The sequence below is a fragment of the Marmota monax genome, unplaced genomic scaffold (genome assembly GCF_021218885.2).
Source record: "Marmota monax isolate L192 unplaced genomic scaffold, Marmota_monax_Labrador192_F-V1.1 WCK01_AAM20220418_F8-fsc00164, whole genome shotgun sequence".
Taxonomy (NCBI): domain Eukaryota; kingdom Metazoa; phylum Chordata; class Mammalia; order Rodentia; family Sciuridae; genus Marmota; species Marmota monax.
In genome coordinates, this window is record NW_026693313.1 from 234144 (window position 1) to 254873 (window position 20730).

At 37.8% G+C, this 20730-nt stretch overlaps 1 protein-coding gene across 6 annotated transcripts in view; it reads right to left on the reverse strand.

Annotated features, from left to right (window-relative positions):
• The window catches only part of Ipcef1 (interaction protein for cytohesin exchange factors 1), a 163211-nt gene that overhangs the window by 78837 nt on the left and 63644 nt on the right, over window positions 1-20730 (reverse strand). For all 6 annotated transcript variants that reach the window (XM_058583187.1, XM_046456625.2, XM_046456622.2 and 3 more), the window contains one exon: window positions 6254-6306. In XM_058583187.1, the coding sequence (XP_058439170.1) occupies window positions 6254-6277 (24 nt within the window). In that variant the 5' untranslated portion in view covers window positions 6278-6306. The remainder of the gene's footprint in view (window positions 1-6253; window positions 6307-20730) is intronic.

The following is a 20730-nucleotide window of genomic DNA, read 5'->3' on the forward strand; positions in this document are numbered from 1 at the left end:
TTTAAGTATGTAGAATTTCTTTCTTCCTCTCTCTCTCTTTCCCTCCTCCCTCTTTACAGATCCGAAGGTTACCTCTACTTAATGCAGAACTAGTACTATGATCATGCCCTGGTGCATTCATACAGAATCTTTTATATTCCAGCAGGCAAGTATGTTTAGTTCCTGGTTTTGAGCCTGTGTCTGTATCTCCTTCCTTCCTAGGTCCACAGTTGGCTGAATGTGTAACCTCAAGCAGTGGCTTAGGAACTGGGCTCTCTTCTTAGGTTTTACCCTTTCATGAATGGGGACTGCATTCACCATTGTCATCAAGGAGCGAACCTAGCTCTCCCCACATTCAGTGGGGCGTTTTTAACCTACAGCAGGAGGTGAACTACTTTCTGTTTCCAGACCAGATGCCCTTCAGTGGGCTTCAGTCTTACTTACTGCCTTTCATTGCCAATCCTCAGAGATGGTTAGTATGTTTCTGAACCTAACTTTACCTTCTTGGTTTTCTGTTTCTCTTTGTTTATCATTACTATATATTTGAAGAAGAATGGAGCACCCAAAGTATGAGCCCACAGGACCAACCCTGAATGGAAGTCAACTATTTCATTAAGAGTCCATCCTAAAATCATAATCAAAATATGAATTCAATCCCTTCCCATACTGCCCTCAACAGACCACCAAACATCTGTTTGCTCTTTTAGCACTTTAAGCTTTTCTTGATTCTGTAGAAATATCAGGCACTTTAACAATTAGAATTTTTTTCCTTCACCCATTCTTCACCAAGTTAATGTTTATCCTTTGAGATCATGTCAAATGCCACTTCCACCTTGAAGCTGTCTCTGACTATCGAAGGCAGTAAGCTCCTATAATAACATTATGTTCACTCAGTGTTATTTACTTATGGTCAGTGTAATGGTGCTTTATGTTATCTCCCAAAGCTCTTTATGTTCAGAACTATTTTTAACCTCCTTTTTACAGATGAGGAACTTCAGCTCAGTGTGGTTAACCCACAGATCACACACAACCCGTGGCAAAGCCAAAGCAAAGATTTGGGCCAGTCAGACTCTAAGTCTATTGTTTAACTATATGTTACTCTGCTCCTTCTGTCTCCTATTTACCCACAGTGCTTTGCTGTTGCCGCTGGAATAGATATTATAACTTATCTGTTGATTGGTCTCTGTGGTGCACTGTGGTTCATATTTGTGTGTAACCTTTCCCTATCTCACTCATGTACTCAATCACCACCCCTGTCTATTTTTCCCCCTAATATTTATTGAATCTCTCTTCCCTCCCCATCTCCATTATTTCTGCCTTAGACAGGTCCTCCTCATTCTCTCCTAAATAATGACTATCACATTCCTGGTCTCCCCATCTATAGTGCAGCACCTGTATCCCCTGTACCCTCCAAATATTTCAACAACCTAAGCAACATACCTATGAACCATTACCATTCTGCTTAAAATGCTTCAGCAACTGATCAAGATTTCAAGACAGAATTAATGCTCTTGAATATGTCACACCTCAAAATCTAGCACACAGCCCAATGTCTAACACATAGTGGGACAAAAAGGCTGCGTCTTATATTAAGTTTTGCTTTCTATAGTGTTCTTAGTAAGAATGCTGCCTCCCTATGTACCTGGAACAGAGTAGAGATTTTACAAGTATCTAGAAATTCATAGATAGCTTTTACTTGATTACTCAGAGCTTCAAAATGCCTCCACTAGCAAATGACATTAGCAAAGTTGAGCAACATAAAAGTTTCTCCAATATATTTCTCACCCCAGATTGGTACAGCCTTATGGAAGATCCCCTGACATTGACTGACATTAAACCTGAACCCACATGGAGAGTTGGCTATTGGTATTTCTGTGAAGGTAAAATGGACTTTTGTTGAACAAAAGCTCTACCTAAAACACTCTTGGCTATAAAACCACAGTACCTTTCTCCAGCACCCTGTATCCCCTGTACCCTCCAAATACTGAGAATCTGGAACCCAAGAAACACAGCATGCCTGGGTGAGGCGGCATGGGAACAGAAGTTTTTCAGTTACAGCCAGCAAGCCTCTCCCAGCCCTGCCAGTGTCTGTTCTCCACAATGGATCTCATCCCCTTCTCACTTGAAGTCTTTATGAAAGCAAATATGCCCAACAGTCTCCTGAGTGTGTCAGACTTGTGCTGACCACCTTGGCACAGTTATTTCTTAGGTTACATGGGTTATGCTCACGTAACCTAAGAAACAAACAGCCAAATCTTCAGTTCTTTTTAGTTGATTTGACACGTGAAAAACTAAAGTTTTCACTTCATCTCTGAATATCACCACCTCCTTGAGGCTCACACCATGAGCACAAGAGATGCAATTGGGGGCATAGCAGGTTTCATGTGAGCAGAAATCATGCCTGGGCTGTTCACTGCACGTAGTCAGGAAGAGCTCAGGCAATGCGTGTTTTGTGAATAACGCATGTCAAGCTTTCTGTGATTCAAACACAGGAAGTACCAGGTGAGATGAGTGCCACTCTCTCCCACAAAGGACGTTCCAGACAGCAGCAAGTAGACCAACCTCAGGGGCAGACATACAGGTGCACTCACAGCCACTGAACTGCTCAGCAGCATGAAAACTGAGCAAGGGGACCATGATTTCAATGTATAAATATCTGCTTCAGGAAAAAATTCCATTTAACATCTTATCTTCTGGCAATGTTTAATGGAGGAATTTTATTTAAAAGAATTCTTAAGAAAATGCTACAATAAAGCTTTTATTGGAGATGATTCCAATATTTCTTCTCCACTAGCACCATCTCTGAAAGCAAGAGCATTTAAATGCTTGGGATAAAAGAACTATGAATAACAGTAAAAGAAACAGTCTGTTTCATTCCCTCTGATCCTCCTTAATCCTTAAATTCAGGCTGTTTTCTGTTCTTAGATAAAACATTGTTACTAAAATCTAAGACTTTAAAATTTTCCAATCAGATTTACTACTAGAGGAAGTAATCATTGATTAATTCATTCATGTGTTTATTTTAATGAAAAACTAACCATAAAACTAAGCAATAGTAATTAGTCTAATTTGTGATCACTATAGTAGGATGCATGGAATTGCACGTCTGGTCAGTATCAAGAACTACATAAAATGGGCTCTTGGAGATGCCTAAGGATTGTACCAGATCTAAAAATTATGTTGAAGTTTTCCCAAGAAGCTAAACTCTAAAGGTTGATCCATTATTGTTTCTTTTGGGCCACAATCTATAAATTATGTTTTTTGTTTATTCAGCAGTCACCTATTGTGCTAATACTGGGTGCCAAGAACCAGAGGTTCAGTGGCTGGCAAGCTCTCACAGCTTCCAGTGGAGAGGACAAGATGGCCCTTGGTAAGCTGGATTAAACAAAGGCAAAAGGAGTGAGGCCATTCAGCCAGGAGAGGGCAGTCAGGGAAGGATCACGTAAGTGGAACAAGGCAGACTTGAAAGATAAAGACCCTGGGCCAAACAGGATCGGATACAGCAACACAGGTCCGATTCAGGAAGATCAGCCACAGAGTGGAGGGCAGAACCACTGTGAGAGTGGTAGAGCCGCTCACTGGGGGCCTGAAAGTTATGTTCTGAACTGAGAAGTCATCTGAAGGTCAGTGGTAGCCATGGAGCCAGCATGAGTGGGTAAGGGACACCATCAGCCTTACTCTCAAGAAAATTCATTTAGTAGTTGCATAACGAGGATACTGGAGAGGAACAGGTATGAAGGCACAAGTCCAGCGAGCAGAGGGAAGGAGCGAGTGTGGCTGTGAAGACAGGGAAATGTTTAAGAGACAGCAGCAGTAGAACCGGGTGAGTTAGCACCGTAGGTCCCCTGTGCTCCTTCAGCTTTGAAAATTCCACTGTTTCCTTTTGATGAGAGAAAATAATGCTATTAGGTAATGAACTACATGGCTCCATAAAAAAGGACCGTGCTACACACAGTACAATTTTAAATACTTAGAATTTAGTCTTAAATTCCAAGTACCATTGAGTACAGCAACCTCAACAACTATCAGGCTAAGAGCAACAAAAGTGCCTTAAAAATACCTTCCTTCCGCTGTGCGATGGGACTCAGCTCATGTTCACACCCCAGAGCCAAGCAGTGCTACACGTAGAGCTCAGTACATGTTAGTTTAGTGGAAATGAAATGTAATTTGGGATGTGATTAGGTCAAATGTGTCAAACCTACCCAAATCCTGTCGCATAAAAATAGGCCTCCAGTGCTACATTTTATTATGGGAACAAATGACAGCAGAAAATTGAACTAATTTTCGGAATGGAAAGAGAAAGTAGGGTAACCACCGAAAACCAGCTGGAAGAAATGCTTAAGAGAGAGTCAAGCAGCACCTCCCAGACACTGAGGGCTGGGGAGAGAAATAACAGGAAAGCAAACAGGCAAGGGGAGCGGGGCCGATGGACTGCTGTGGAGGCTGGCTCATGAAGTGAGAAGGACCCACAAACAGCCAGTTCCCCCTGAAGGCCAACAGAAGCCTGCTACACATTACAGTGGTCATGGCTAGACTGGGGCTCACACAAATCCCAGCTACGTCCTTTGGGAATCACATCTGTGATCTTTATTTCAGTGTCTGGTTTTTAAGATATAAGATTTTTTTTTAATATGGAGATTTTAACTTGTCTAAAGTTGACTAAGTCTCCATTTCCTTCCCATTACGGTCCTTGAAACAGGACAGAATCAGGGTGGATATTTAAGAATATTTCAACGAATGAGTGAATCTGTTTAAAATGCTTAAATGCTGTCTTAATATCTCAATTTCCATTTTTTTTATAAACCCCTGGAGGATTATATTCTTTCAGTGGAAAAAAAGTGAAGCAACATTGTATTACTTTTCCCAGGGATCTGGAATTCCTATTGCTTTCTTTCATTTCTGTGTTCCATATAACACATACACACATGACTACAAGATATATTTATTTCCTGTTAAATTTTGTTTGAACTTTGGTTACTCTGAACTTGAACCTCCCTATTTTTACATACTGGTGAGATCCATTTGCTTTGATTCTTGACCACAGGACCTTCTTTTAATATCCTGTACATTTGTAGGAAGTCTCCCTTTACAGCCCCAGTTATTCTCCTAGTTGTTCCTCATATTTATTATCATTGTGATGCTTCTCGTTTCTGTGATCAAAAACTACACATCCATTAATGTCCACGGGATCATACCTTTCTTCTTTCATGTTTTGGATGGAAAATTTCCTACAATACATATATAATTTGTTCTTTCATTTTTAGCTTTCTGTGGTCCTCTCACCATTTCTCATCACTAACAAGCTTTTCCTCCTTATTTAGAATCCACACCAGATTTACAGTGTGTTCATTGCCTTCTCTATTTCTGGGATATGAAATTGTCAGCAAGCCAAGCAGAGAACGCATCAGCTTCCCTGCTTTTTAGTAAGAGGTCCCTTCGAGGAGCTGTCCAGTTAACTCAGCCTCTCCGTCACTGTTGCTACAAGCCACCTTGACTTCCTTATCTAATCTGCATCAGGAAACCATCGTCCACTTTCCTGATTTGGCAGACAGTCTATCCTGCCTTCTGACAAATCACTGCTGATTCTGCTTTTAGCTCTACTCCAAAAACTCGGTCCTGTGCATCCACCATGAGGGCATTCCATTCGCCAAAAGATGCAAACCATAGAGACCCCCACCATTCCACATCCCTTTCCATTAGAAATGCCCTATTACTAGCATAAGCTAATTTTCTGTGCCTAAGTTTCTTTATCTAATACAGATAACACACTTGCTCAATTTACTTATCTATGTTAGGCAAACTGAAGGCCATAAAATTGTTTTAAAACAAACTCACGATTTCAATGTAATGATTAACAGATTTTTTTTTCCTGAGAGATTGAACTAGTATCATACTTAGTATAAGAGCACACAGATGATTTTTATTCAGTACAAGGTTGTATTTCTTTCTTTTCTTTTTTTTTTTTTTTGGTACATTCTAATTATACATAACAAAGAGATTCACTGTAATGTGTCTGCACATGTACATGACATAATCTGGTCAATTTCAACACAGTTATATTACTTGATCTTTAAGTAGTCAGAGAACTTAAAAGCTTTAGTGATCATAAAAGCCTCGAAACCTAACAAAGGATCATTTAGTCTACTATGTGTTGTGACTAATGAAATGGAGGAAATAAATTGGGAACCAAACTTAAAAATCAAACTTTTCTATTATTTTACTTATTCATTAAACTAACCATATCCAAAGGCCAGTTTTTGCAAATAATACTTACAAGAGCATTGCTGTCAGTAGCCATGTATAATATCAGACTGGTAGAAACAAAATCTAGAAAGAAAAAAAAAGCATTTTCAGTTAAGTGTGGGTTTAAAGTGTTCATAAAAACCTATATCTAAGTAGAGGGGAAAAGTTTCTGTTGCAATTTCTGTGAATTTCATAATAAGGGCAATTCATTAAATAGCTACTTATTCAGAACTCAATAAACCAACTACTTAAAATTGAGTTCACAAAGTAAGACAAAGTTTCATCTGCACATTTTTCAGTATTTTTTAAGCCCACAAATAAGACATGATTTAATACAGCTAATGTTACTTTTTTTCTTTTTCAGAAGTGAAACTATTTTTCTTTTCATAATAAACAATATGGAATTAATTGGCCGTTGCTATTATTCAATTTCAAAAATGTAACCAACCCCCTGTCTTAGAAGTCCCAACCTTGATACCAAGATGAGCGTTTTGTGATGTATTGCACTTTGTAGTGGATTACCTGAAACACAAAACACTCTGTGGTTTCAAGAAAAGCAAATGAAAACAAAAGGAAAAAACTCCTCAGATTTTTCAGACTTTGACAAGCAAGAAACTTGTCAAAGATCCACAAGCCACTGAAACTCTCCCAAAAGCAGAGACCATTTTTACTTCTTTCCAGTGACACCACAAATACATACCATGCTCCATTTCTCATACCAATGGTCCCCTATTTTTGAATAATGTAAAAAATGACATATTTATATTCCACAGATGTGAATAAGGCATTTATTTGCAAAATGCAAAGGAGAAAACAAAAGCTAGTAAGTTCAATTACTTAATTTACAACTTATTTATTTTTGCAAAACCACTAATACCTAAATTTTAAAAACCACATCATCAGCTGTAAGCATCTGAAAATGTCTGTAATAAGCACTTAATATGTAAGAATCACAATATAGAGAGAGTTCTTACACACCAGTAAGAAAATAATAAGCAAACTAACAGAAGAATAAGAGCAAGAAAACTCAAAAACTAAAACCACAACTAATACTTAACCATTAGTAGTAAAACAAATACGAAATTAAGCCACATGATTCTATTTTTAATATTCAAGATGGCAAAAAAGATGTAAGTGATAGAACCAAGTTCAGTGGAGATTGAGGCATGTTGGAAAGAATCTTCTCATGTTTTGGGATGTCAATATATTTCAGCCTTTCTGGAGGGCAATTTAAGTTTATAACATTGATTATGACAACTGTAATCAATTGTCACTGAGCTAATCCTTCACTAGGTGCCATGAACTGTGCTAAACATAACCAGACCAAACGTGCAAGGAGTTTTGCAACATGTGGTTGATTTAAAACGAAATTTAAAAATACATATAGAGTGATCCTATCCATTTTATGTCATAAAAATACAGCTTTACACACACACATTCATACACTAATGCACTGGGAGAAAGCGAAAGTCTGAATATATTTCCAGAAAAATGTCTATAGTAATTATCTATGGGAATTGAAATAACCAGAAAATTATCATTATTATTTTGGGGGGAATACCAGAGATTGGACTCAGGGGCACTTGACCACTGAGCCACATCCCCAGCCCTATTTTGTATTTTATTTAGAGACAGGGTCTCACTGAGTTGCTTAGTGCCTCATTTTTGCTGATGCTGGCTTTGAACTCGTGATTCTCCGGCCTCAGCCTCCCAAGCTGCTAGCATTACAGGCATGCGCCACCATGCCCAGCGGTAAAGTATTTTTATTCCCCTATGTATTTATTTTCTACAATAAACTGTCATTTGTTTTTTGTTTTGGTGCCAATTTTTTAAAAATGTGTTTTATTATGAAATACAGTATGTTCTCAAATGTAACATGCACTGGAGCATTTTTTTTCTGTGTCTTCATACATATACTTTGGATAATGATATCCATCACATTCAACCATCATTAATTACCCCCTGCCCCTTCCCATTCCCTCCCACCCCTCTGCCCTATCTAGAGTTTGTCTGTTCCTCCCATGCTCCCTCTCCCTATCCCACTATGAATCAGCCTCCTTATATCAAAGAAAACATTCGGCATTTGGGGTTTTTTTGGTGGGGGGGATTGGCTAACTTCACTTAGTATTATCTTATTTAACTCCATCCATTTACCTCCAAATGCCATGATTTTATTCTCTTTTATTGCTGAGTAAAATTCTATCATGTATATATACCACCTATTTTTATCCATTCATCTATTGAAGGGCATCTAGGTTGGTTCCATATTTTAGCTATTGTGAATTGTGCTGATAAGCTGTTATTTGTAAAACAAAATATGCAGGTAGAACTACACAAATATTTTATTGACTCTATAGTAAAGAATTGAGAGAATATATTGTATTATAAGCAAAAGCTAGATTGAATTCCGTAGCACTTTTAGGTAAAGAAGGAAATATATTGTAGAAGTTATGGGTAGACATTTTGGATTGAACCAGACTGAACTTAAATCTCAGTTTGGCAACTTACTAATTATATGATGTGTTGGGCAAGGAACTGATATCGGAGGCCTAAGGACACCCATCGGTGAAATGGGGATAAGGCAAGAGCCTCCTCACTGATGTGGCACCTTCCCTCTGACCCAGAGTAATGCTGTTTCAATGACCACCTGACTGTGCATCTGCAATGATCACTGATATTGAGACAAACACCAAAATCGTGAAGATCTGTGACAAGGGAGCCTCGGTGCCATCTGCCTATGATTCCCCTCCATCCCTTTCTTGGATTGTTTGTGTGTCCATCTCCCTATCTCCCTGACCTACCTGCCTTTTTAACAATTTCTGTACGTATTTCTCTTATTCTCAGAATGCTGTGCATGCTTTTCCTCTGCAGTTCTGCCCAAGATGGCATATAACATCCAGTCTTCCAATCCTCTGATTAAATGTCAGTCAAGAAAACTTTCCCTGAACCTTGTGAGATCAATCTCCTTTTATTCATAGAGGTTCCCGTCACTGCAAGGAATGATTAACTGTGCATTCGGTTCTTTACTCTCTGGCTCCCCACTGTAATATAACGTAACATAGCATACCTGTGTCTCATCTTGTTCACATTTCCTGCTACATCTCCACTCTATGTACACAAGGTGATTCAATAGATATTTTTTGGGTAAGTGAAGTAAATGGACAAACAATACAATCACTAAGCTATAATATTCCATAAAGGGAGCCTATAAATGCTGAATTTTTGTTTTCTGGAGTATTATCATCATGGAGAGCCCATCAGAAATTCCCTTCCCGGTCTGCAGGGTGTGGAAATGAAACCATGTTGATACCACACTTCCTTTCGTCAAAGAGTAAATGAGCTATCACTGGCCTGGGGAAAGCTGAATGGAGACACCTAGGAACAGTCGTGCCTTTGCATATGCTATCTTTGAGCATCATCTACTTATTGACTTTGGGACTTTGGTACTCTATCCCTTGAAGTAGTAGACATATATGAAATCTAAAATGTCACCAAATGATTCAGAGATCTTTGGGGCAGAAGAATCACCAAATAACCCAAGTTCAACTCTTGCTTCTCCTCTTTCATATTGAACACATGCTCTGAGGGAAATGGGAGTAAACTGGTGGTCATGAAGAACATTTGATTGTTGTTTGGACAAGGAGAACTGTCTCAGCTAATCCAGTTATAAGGCATATGGTATCCATATGTTGATAAGTTAAATAAATAGTTCCAAGGCTTTGATGAAAATATATTTGTAAAGCACAAAATAAAAGCTGTTAATGAAAAGATAATAGGTCTAACAAAAGTATTTTGAAAGTAGTTATTTTTCAGTCTTCCCAACCTTTATGAGAATATGAGTCTAAGTAAGATAAATGCCTATAAAGAGCTAAATAATTAAAGAAAGAAGAGTTGTTTGATACGCTTGATAAAGAATTTTGGATTACCAGAAATTTGAAAAATTCTGAATAAGAGCCTAATGGGATTGTGAGAAAACACCTTTTCAAATCAAAAGACTTCTAATTCTTTACTTTCAAACAATTAAAGAAAATACTATTTGAATTGTTGGTTATTAAAGGAAATAGTTTTGATGGATGACCATGTTATTTAGCATATAATCGAATGGAGTTTTAAGAGGGCTCCATCCCAACAGATTTACTTTTATAAAAACTATTTCTAGTTCCTTACATAATAAATACCAGCAATAGGATTGCAATTCATTTTGAACTCCCATTTTAGCAATAACTAGTAGTCATCCATGGGTGTGCTCCATAATTAGGGAGAAAGTCTCATCTATGCATTTTAAGTAAAAATATTTATTTCTTATATTGACTATTTTGGGTCAAAATGTGTAGCATATTTGTGTTAAGTTATGTAACAGTAATAATTATAACAACTCACTCAAAGGGAAATGACTTTACTTGAAAAATTATGTCACCAAAAACTGTTATAATTATATATTTCAATTTAAATATGTATTATTTAATTTAACATATGTGTATGGTAAAATTATCAATAGAAATTTTCCATGCATAAAAATTTTATACAATACAATTAAAATCCTAGTGATGGTGGAATAAAAATTTAAGTTCTAGGACAAAAGAGAACAATGTAAAATTTACAAGTCCTAAAATGATTACTTAAAAAAAAATGATGAAACTTTTCAAATCTCTTGTGGTGTTTATATGGTACAAGTAAACTTCAGGATTTACATTAAGCCTGAAACCACATCTTTATCAACTACACGTATATTGAAACCTTAGGTGACAGTTAAAGTATAAGAGGGCACATAGAGCTTCCAGGCTATTTTATGGGTATGCAACCAAGAAATATGTTTTAAAGCTACTGGACTAAAGCACATAGATTAGAGACCAACAGATTTAAGTTTGAATTCCAACTCAGCCACTTGTTAAATGTGGAAACTTATGAGAATTACTTGCTTTCTCTGAAATGTCTTGTCTGTTAAACAGAAATAATAATAATCAGCATATAGGGTTTTTGTGAAAACTAAATGAAGTATCCCACAGAAAACGTTCAGGGCACAGTATGCGCTCGATAACTGGTAGCAGTTACCTCGAATGGAAGCAATTGCCTTGAAAGAGCTTTGTTATACAAACTATTCATCCTAATGGAATTAGTACAACTGAGGGCTTTGAGCAAGAATAAAAACAGGTTTCATCAAATAAAATAGTTTTCACTCTTCGAGTCTGATTCAACCCCCTAGCTGGCTCTTCCAGCAACATTTTTGGTGTCTTGTTTTAGAGTTTATGGGAATTATTTTCTCAATCATATTTATGAGAAATATATATATATTTTTGGGGGGGGGGATACCAGTGATTGAACTCAGGGGCACTCAACCACTGAGCCACATCCCCAGCCCTATTTTGTATTTCATTTAGAGACAGGGTCTCACTGAGCTGCTTAGCACCTTGCTGTTACTGAGGCTAGCTTTGAACTTGAGATCCTCCTGCCTCCCTAGTCACTGGGATTATAGGCATGTGCCCCCCGGCCTGGCAATAATTATCTTTTTAAAAGAACAATTCCTTAATACACAGCAGCATGAGGCATAGATGAATCAACGGGGTCATTTGTAGTTTCAAGGTTTGTGAAATGAAATTCAAACAATTTCCGACATATCTGCAACCAAACAGCAGAGAACATATTTAATTATCAAATGAATGATGAAGTTAACTGTAAAGAGATCTTTCTTCATCTATACTAATGAAGAATTATTCCACTTTGTTTTAGGCAGAAAATACACGCTTCTTAAACCAAGTACAATTTTAGGAATTGTTTGGTAAGTTAAGTCAGAAATATAGACTTTGGTTCTAATCCTTTTAAAACCAGAAAACAAAACAAGAACATCACATGCAACAAATCCTCTATTGACAAAGAAGGCTAGTACCACTGGTATTGTTTCAGAAGTAAGAAAAATAATTTCTTTAAAGAAATGTATAGGTTCAACTGATCTAAAAGCAACTGTTCTGGTCACTCCTTATTGGAAATATTCTCTGGAATGATGTAGCACCATAAACACAGTGCCTAACGTTATGAAAGGTTTTTTTTTAAGACTATAGTGATTTATATACAATTTTCCAATTGAAATAAAATAGGGGGTTTATTCTCTTTTGTCCAGAGCCTTAAGTAAAAACAACTTAATTCTGAACTAAAATTTTAAACCTCACAGATTAATTCTTAACTTGCTTATCCTCTAAATCTACAATAGCGTTAACAAGGTATTATCTGAGCAGCAAGAAAGCCGAAACAATGTGCATTATATTAGAGCCAAAGAGGAAACAGGAAACATTGGTCATCCTTGGGACAGAAGTCTGGGTCATAAAAAAGCATTTTGTATGGCAGCTAATGGGCACACTTAGCTGGGCAATAGGAGCTATTCATAAGCAAGCATCTGCTGCTAAATCATAGTCCACTGCAACAATGTCATGGGAAGCAGAAGAGAAAATTCATCTTGGCTAAAAGCAAAGGACGTGAAATAATCCATTCGTTTTGCCAATTAGCAGGGGATTTGTCTTGTCGGGGCAGAGTAGGAGAGAAGGAAGCAAATGCAAGATGACCTCTCCTTTGTGGGAGCACAATGATGGATGGTTTGGGGGTTGTGACTTTCTCCAGAGAATTTCTGAAGGTAAAAATGATCCTACCCAAATTATTTCAAGCTTTTTTCTTTTTTAATACAAGCTCTGACATTCTGGTTTCAGACCACTTTTTCCATTTGCTTTAGAAAATTATCTTCCCTATTATCTTTTCCTTTGATTTTCTGCATTTCTTTCCTGCTCTCCTCTTCCACAATGAATTAACAGATGGTTTTAAGAACCATAATTTTTTTTTAAAACAGAAAAACTGTGATTCTTAAAATTACTTTATTTTCCACACATTAAAATCCTGGAATAAATCATCTGAGGAGATTGGCAGGCCCCTTCCTTCCTTCTCCTCCATGCATTCCCACCAAAGCTGTCAGTCCTGACAACCAAGGCTCAGACACACGGAATCCACAAATCTGAAGGAAATAAAAGCCCTCTTTCAGTCAGTGTCAATCTTTGCTCCCAGCTAACATTTTACCATAGTAACAACCAGATGGTAAGCTGCAAGAGAGCTCAGTCTGCCTCTTTATCCCCTGGAAGAACCAACCAGATGCAAATGGCTATTGGCCTTGCCTCTCTGGGAGGCATGAAGCTCCTCTAAGTTGCTCAGCCACAGATGTTTGTTACCCTGCTGCAGACTTCCAGATCCCAGAGCTTCTAAGATTGTGCTCTGTACCCATAGCACACACTTGGGTTGGAGCAAGGGGACCTGCTACAGGCTGCATGCACCCCAGCAGATCCTTCTCCAAGCACCCTGGTGCAAGCGTCCCAGATTCTGGCCTGGGAAGACACACTCTTCACCACACAGGGGGTCAACCAGTAATCCAAAGAACACTGAGACTCATTCTCTTGGGGTTGGTTTTATCCCAAGCTTGTCTTAAATTCCATGGCATCGGCTGGTGTATAATGGTTCCTGTTGGCCCTCCAAAATGGGACTGGCAAACTGACTTTCTGTGACTCAAATTTTTTATAAGGAAGGGGTCCCACAAAACTTATTCACATTCACACAAACACATATACACATACACCCACACCTATATGCAAACAAGGGGAAGCCTTGGTTCACCAATGCAAATAAAACCTGTTGTTACACCTGTCACCTCCTACACTAGATTCAGACCCAAGGAACTTCTGGGAGCCAGTTATTTTAAAATCCAAACTTAGTGTTTAGGTCCAATTTTAAGGGATTTGTGAGGAAAACCCAGGCAATGTCCTGAAATAGTTATGCCTCAAACTCTACATCATGTAAGGAATGGGGTATAAAGTCACAGGAGGCGTTGGTAGACTGTAGGAAAGGTATCAGTTATTAGGCCCATTCCATTTGGCCCCATATGCATAACCTGGCTTCTACCAGATTTCTCCCAGGTTTACACAAAGTAACATCATGTGATGGTGAAGCCTGTGGGGGCAACACGAGATGTAGTGCTCCAAGATAGCCAGACAAGTGTGGCAGTTGATGGTCCTGACCTTTCTGCAATTTGCATGCCTCAGTTTCTCCATATAAATAATAATCATATTTTATCTACACAGAAAAGAGTGTTTTTCTCCTTAGTGAAGTTGGACAGTGTATACACTGCTCTCAGGCAGCCAACCACTTTAATTCAGCCTTGCCAAGCAATGTTTGACTCAACACTTTTTCCACTAAAGTGAGTTGCTATCCCTCATGTAGCAGGGGCCTCTGCAGCAGGACCCTCCCTGGCTGGAATGAGGCCAAAAAAAAATAATAATTATTATAAAAGCTTCCAGCAGTTTGCACACACTGCTCTGAAGTTGGGGCCAAATTTCTTTTGTCTGGCTAGCTCTTTCCTAGAAATTTCACTTTAATGGGCTTTAGGATTTTGCAAAGGTAGTATCCAAGGCCTCGTCAGACAGGTAGAGACCATGAGGAGCTAAACTACTGTGCACAACCAGGAGGAAGGCTACCTTTATCAAGAGTCCCTTAAAATGAGTGACTGCAAGCCGTTTTGAGTCTTCCCAACAACTCTGGAATGTAACACTACCTACAGTTTTAGAGAAGAAGAAACCAACATACTGAGCAGGTAGACTAATGACACATCAAGCAAATTATAAAGTGAGAATTTGAATTCAAATCTTCAAACTCCAAGCCCAGGGTTCTTTGATCAACAACAGTGCTCTTACTAAAAATAATTTTTGCTTTCCTACTTCTTCGTAACAGCAGGCTTAATTTTGCTGCCAACAATAAATCTATAGAATGTATAAATCCAATAATTCTTATAGATCATCTGGGTCACCCATACAGTAGGCATCTAATATATACCTGTTGACTTGTACTGACCCTGTCTCAACTTTTGTACAAAAGTGGGTAGGATTTTTGCCAAACAGTTCAGAAGGAACCTCACGTGACTTGCAGTTATTATTTGGATGATCAAAGAGTTACATGTGGAGTCACAGATCGCCTGCTGCTGATATGAAGCGTCTGATCAGCCAGATATAGAGCTCCCAGAAAAAGGCTCTGGAAAGTCAAAGGCAGCTGGTTCTAGAAGTGTGCATCCTTGCTGAAGCTGCATTCAGAAGTAACGGGGGGATGGCCTCCTGTTTGGAATCTGCATAGGACCGGCTACTGAACAAGGTTCCCATCACTGTCACCTGCTATCAACACGGAGGGGAATGGGGACCTCAATTTTGCATCTGTTGGCAATTGTGGGCTAGTGTCTCCTAAGTTTCCAAAGCAAGAGTGACAGATGTAGCCAAGACACGGCCTTTGATTCTTTAAGAAGAACTGTTCTGAAGTCATTCGTAAGTACTTCCAAAATTGAGGCATTTTTTTTTTTTAATACAATCCACATTATCTAATGCCTTCAGGGTAGATGGGCTTTCTCTGGAATCATAACGTGTATGCAAAGAGACACCTAGTGGAAAAGCCCGTGAGTACAACGTGAGCTTCAGACAGGATTCAAACATCATTCCGGTTCTGCAATTTACCATTCATTGGATATTAATAGAGCATTTTTTAAAAACTACTAGAATCATAAATCCAGACGTCTAAATTTTACAAAAGAACATTTTGTGTTTATTTCTCAAGGAAGTGTTTGCTCTTTTATCTGTTTTTCTTTCCCTCTAATTAGACTATCTTACTGAATGAGGTCCTGAGAAGGAATATAAAAACCACAGAGCAGATTGTCCCTGGCAGGTAAGCCACTTAGCTCACCTTCCCCTGATCATGGGTGTTTAGTTTTTTGTTTCCACCTCTTCAGAGACTTGGCACGTGAGACTTTCCATCTGTCTCTGGGTTGTTTAATTCTGGCTTTAAAATAGGTAAAGTCAAAGACTTTTTCTAGCCAGCTTCCTGTGGTCCGCCAGCTTCCTGTGTCCACCCACTCCCCATCACACGCCTGCTTTTCACTTGCCCCTCCGTCACACTGCACCCCCACACAGACACACCTTCAGCTTCACACGCCTCTCGCTCTCTGCCCTGGATGACTTCATCTAACCCGAGAGGAAAAGCCTGTCTCGCAAGAGAGGCCTCAGCTGATGTTTTTTTCCTCTTCCCCATAATGTTACAATCAGGTTATGTCAAAAGTTCAGATTCAAAGTTTGGGTTTTTTTATTGAAATATGTATGTTTAATTGCAATTGACATGACCTCATGCATGCAAGCCTATACAATTTTATTTTTAGTTATTTATTTATGTATTTTGAGACTGGGTCTTGCTATGTTACCCAGGCTGGCCCCAAACTCATGAGCTTCAGCGATCCTTCTGCCTCAGCCTACGGAGTAGCGGGGACTACAGGTATGCGCCACCATGCCTGGCTTGGCTCAGAGGACTTTAGATCTGAAAGAACACGTGTTCTAATATAAGCCTGATTAAAATGTACAAGTCCACGTACTCTGTGGCTGCCAAGCTATAAAGAGCCTATCCCTGGGGACAGCCCCAGGAGAATGGGACATCCTGTGCAACAGAAGCCCAGTGCTCCAAACAAGTGGATGGGAAAATGATCTTGGAATTAGTTGTTCCATTTCCAGCCACCCAGCCAAAGCCACATGGATCAAAGATGACAGCCAAGCCAAGCCCTTCCCAAATTCCCAACATGGGCAAAACAAGTCCATCCTTTGCCTTTCTCACTAAGCAACGAGGTCTTTATTTCCTCCATCTCATATGTGATGGTCATATGTTGAGACCTTTTCCTTGGAAACTAGGAATAAGCCAAAGATGCTCATTATCATTCAACAACATTGATCAGAAGTAGTGGTTAGGATAACAATAAGAGCTAGGATGATTAAAAGGAAGAAATTAGGACTACCAGTGTTTTCAAATGATTACAGTGTGGTTTTACATGTGGAATCTATATCGGATTTATTAAAATTAGGCAGGTGGATGTAAGAGATTCCTAGATATTAGACTAATATGTTAAAAACTAGCAACATTCTATAGATGAGCAATAGAAAGTTTAAAAATGAAATTTCTAAGTGAATGCATATATAACAACATCATAAATTTTAAATTTATGAATGGATCTCAAAAAGGATGCGTAAGTCTTCCATGAAGAAATCTATAAATCACTGAAAGAAACTAAAGAAAGCTCAACTAAATTGAAGGATATGTCATATTCATTAATCAGAAAGCAATATTTTAAAAATATTACATAGAGGTTTTTCTTTTCTGTTAATTTCATTATCCTATGGTCATACGAATATTATTCTACCCTTTCTTCCAGAGCTTCTCTTGTTTTGACTTCCATATTAGATCTATAATCTACTTGGAATTGATTTTTTATTATGGTTTTAAATAATGATCAATTCATTTTTTAAATGAATAACCAATTATCTCAGTGTCATTTAATAAATACATTGTCATTTCTCCTCTGACCCTCACCTTGAAGGAAATGCTTGATAAGTTGAACATACCAAAATTAAGAATTTCCATTCACCAAAAGACAATATTTGGGATTGTTAAAGAGAGGGAATGAGAAAAGATATGTGCAATGCCTGTAACTTGCAGAAGGTCAGGTACCCAGAATATATAAAGAACTCCTGCAAATCAATAAGAAACAGGCCTGGGGGAATGAAATGAAACCCTGATAGACATTTCCCAAAGGGATAATCAATTATCCAATACACACATGAAAAGGTGCTTTCATGAACAGAGAAATGCAAGGCAAGACTACAATTACACACCCACTGAACAGTGAGATTTTAAAGACAGACAACACCAAGTACAGGCAAGGGTAAAGACCAATGAAAACTCTCCAACACTGCTAGCAGGGAACTATTTGAGGAAAGTGTCCTCATCTGGTAAAGTTTATTGCATATGTAGCTTATCACTCAATAAACTTTACTCTTACACTCTGAAAACATGTATAAGAACGTATATAGTAGCTTCATTAAAAATAACCAGAATGCTAAAAAGCACCCCAATGTCCATCAACAGGAAAATGAAGGAATGAACTGTGATATAGTCATACAATAAAAAAGAAAACAGAAATAAAAAAAGGAAAAGTTCCTTGTATCCATAGTGACAGAACATGAAGAGAAAGAAGGCAGAAACAAAAGAATATAAAGTGCATGATTTCATTTATAAAATAATAAAACAGGCCAACAAGGTCACAGTGTTCAAGGAGGTGTACTTGAGTCATAAAGTACAAGTGAATGTAAGGATGACTTGGTGACCACAAGTGGCAGAAGGGTGGTCAGCTGTGGGGCGACTATCAGAAGGAGCATGGAGGGGAGTCAGGGGTTCCAGCACATTCAGTAGTAGTGGCCAGGGTCAATGCTCATGATCAACCACAGGCTGTTCAAGATTGGTTCATGCACTCCTCTCCGTGTGGCGTATTTCACAATAAACGTGATTTTTAAAAGGAAGAACTAGCAACATCATCTAAAAGAGGAAACACAGAAAACCAAAGGATATGGAAGGTAAAAAATGGAAAGATGGAAACAGATACTCAAGCAGACACACACCCAAAGAAAGCTGTGATGACAATTTTCAATACCTAAAAAAAACATATATATTATACACACACACACACACACAACACACACATACTCTCACAATGGAGAAAGAAAATGTCAAACAGTGTTTATAAAAATAAAGCCTGAAAATATAGCTTTCATAGACATAGGACAAGTTGTCTTAAAATACATTAAGTAACCATGACTCAGAACTGGAGAGGGATTTAAAGAACTCAGCAATCGTAGAATATTTCCTTCAGAAATTCATAACTGAGCAGACTATAAGAGAGATGCAAATGAGCCAAATGACACAAATTAGTAAATTAAGACTATTGAACACATAGAACTCCATACTTGAAAAACAGAATACACACTCATTTCCAGCACACATGAAATATATATGGTGTGTGTGTGTGTATATATACACACACATATGCATATATATACTATAAATATTTGTTATATATAATACATATATGTGTGTTACACACACACAAACACACTTACTATATTATGAAGGAAGTCAAAAAAATCCACACACTCAATTTAACAGAGATTATGTTCTCTGACTACAATGCATGAATTACATAAATTAATAATGAGAGTTTGGCTTTAAAAAGTCTAATTGTCTGGACTTACACTAAAAAAACTCATATCTTGCACTAATTAAAAAATTTGCATTGAAAAGTAAATGAAATGGGAAATTCTTAGAATCTCTCATCATTAAAAACACATTTCAAAAATTTTAGGGACACAACTGAAGCATTTTAGGGGGAAATTTATACTTCTAATATACTTATCAAAAACAAGAAAGAATAAAAACAAATAAGCAAAAATCTCAACACACAAAATAAGAACATAAAAAACACCAAATCTAAAGAAATAGTAATGATAATAAAGACAGAAATCAATGAAGAAATCTATGAAGAAGATTAATAAAGCCAAAAGCTATTTCTCTGGGAAATTTTAATAAAAATAAAATAGAATTCTAGCAAGATTGACAAGAGGGAAAATGTTAGATACAAATAAAATTTTCCAGGTTACAGCTGTTACCCTGACAATTATTCAACCTGTAATTGTTAACTTCAGAACTTCATTTTGTGGCAGCTAAATGGTTAAAAGTAATCTAATAATAATATAGAGAGGTTGCCTGATAATCCGTCTTGCAAACTTGCCTTCTTTTTAAAAATTTTTTTAATTTGTTTTAATTAGTTATACATGACAGTAGAATGCATTTATGCACTTTGATATATTATACACAAATGGGATATAATATCTCATTTTTCTGAGTGTACATGTTGCAGAATCATATTGATCATGTAGTCATTTATATACAAACAGTAATCATGTCTGTTTCATTCTGCACTTTCCTATCCCCACATCCCCTCCCTTCCCCTCCCATTATTTCCCTCTACATAATCTAAGGTAATGCTATTCTGCCCTAGTGCCTCCCCCACCCGCCTTATTGTAAATTAGCATCTGCATATTAGAGAAAACATTCAGCCTTTGGTTTTGTGGGATTGGCTTATTTCACTTAGCATATATTCTCCAATTCCAACCATTTTCTGGCATATGCCATAATTTCACTCTTCTTTAAAGCTGAGCAATATTCCATTGAGTATATATATACTACATTTTCTTTATTCATTCATCTATTGAGGGACACCTAAGTTGGTCCCATAGTCTAGCTATTGTGAATTCAGCTGCTATAAACATTGATGTGGCTGTGTCACTATAGTATGCTGATTTTAGGTCCTTTGGGTATAAACCAAAGAGTGAGATAGCTGAGCCAAATGGTGGTTCCATTCCCAGTTTTCTGAGGAATCTCCATACTGCTTTCCATAGTGGTTGCAACAATTTGTAGTCCCACCAGCAATGTCTGAGTGTACCTTTTTCCCCCACATCCTCACCAACATTTATTGTTGCCTGTATTCTTGATGATTGCCATTCTGACAGGAGTGACATGAAATCTTACAGTAGTTTTGATTTGCATTTCTCTAATTGCTAGATGTTGAACACT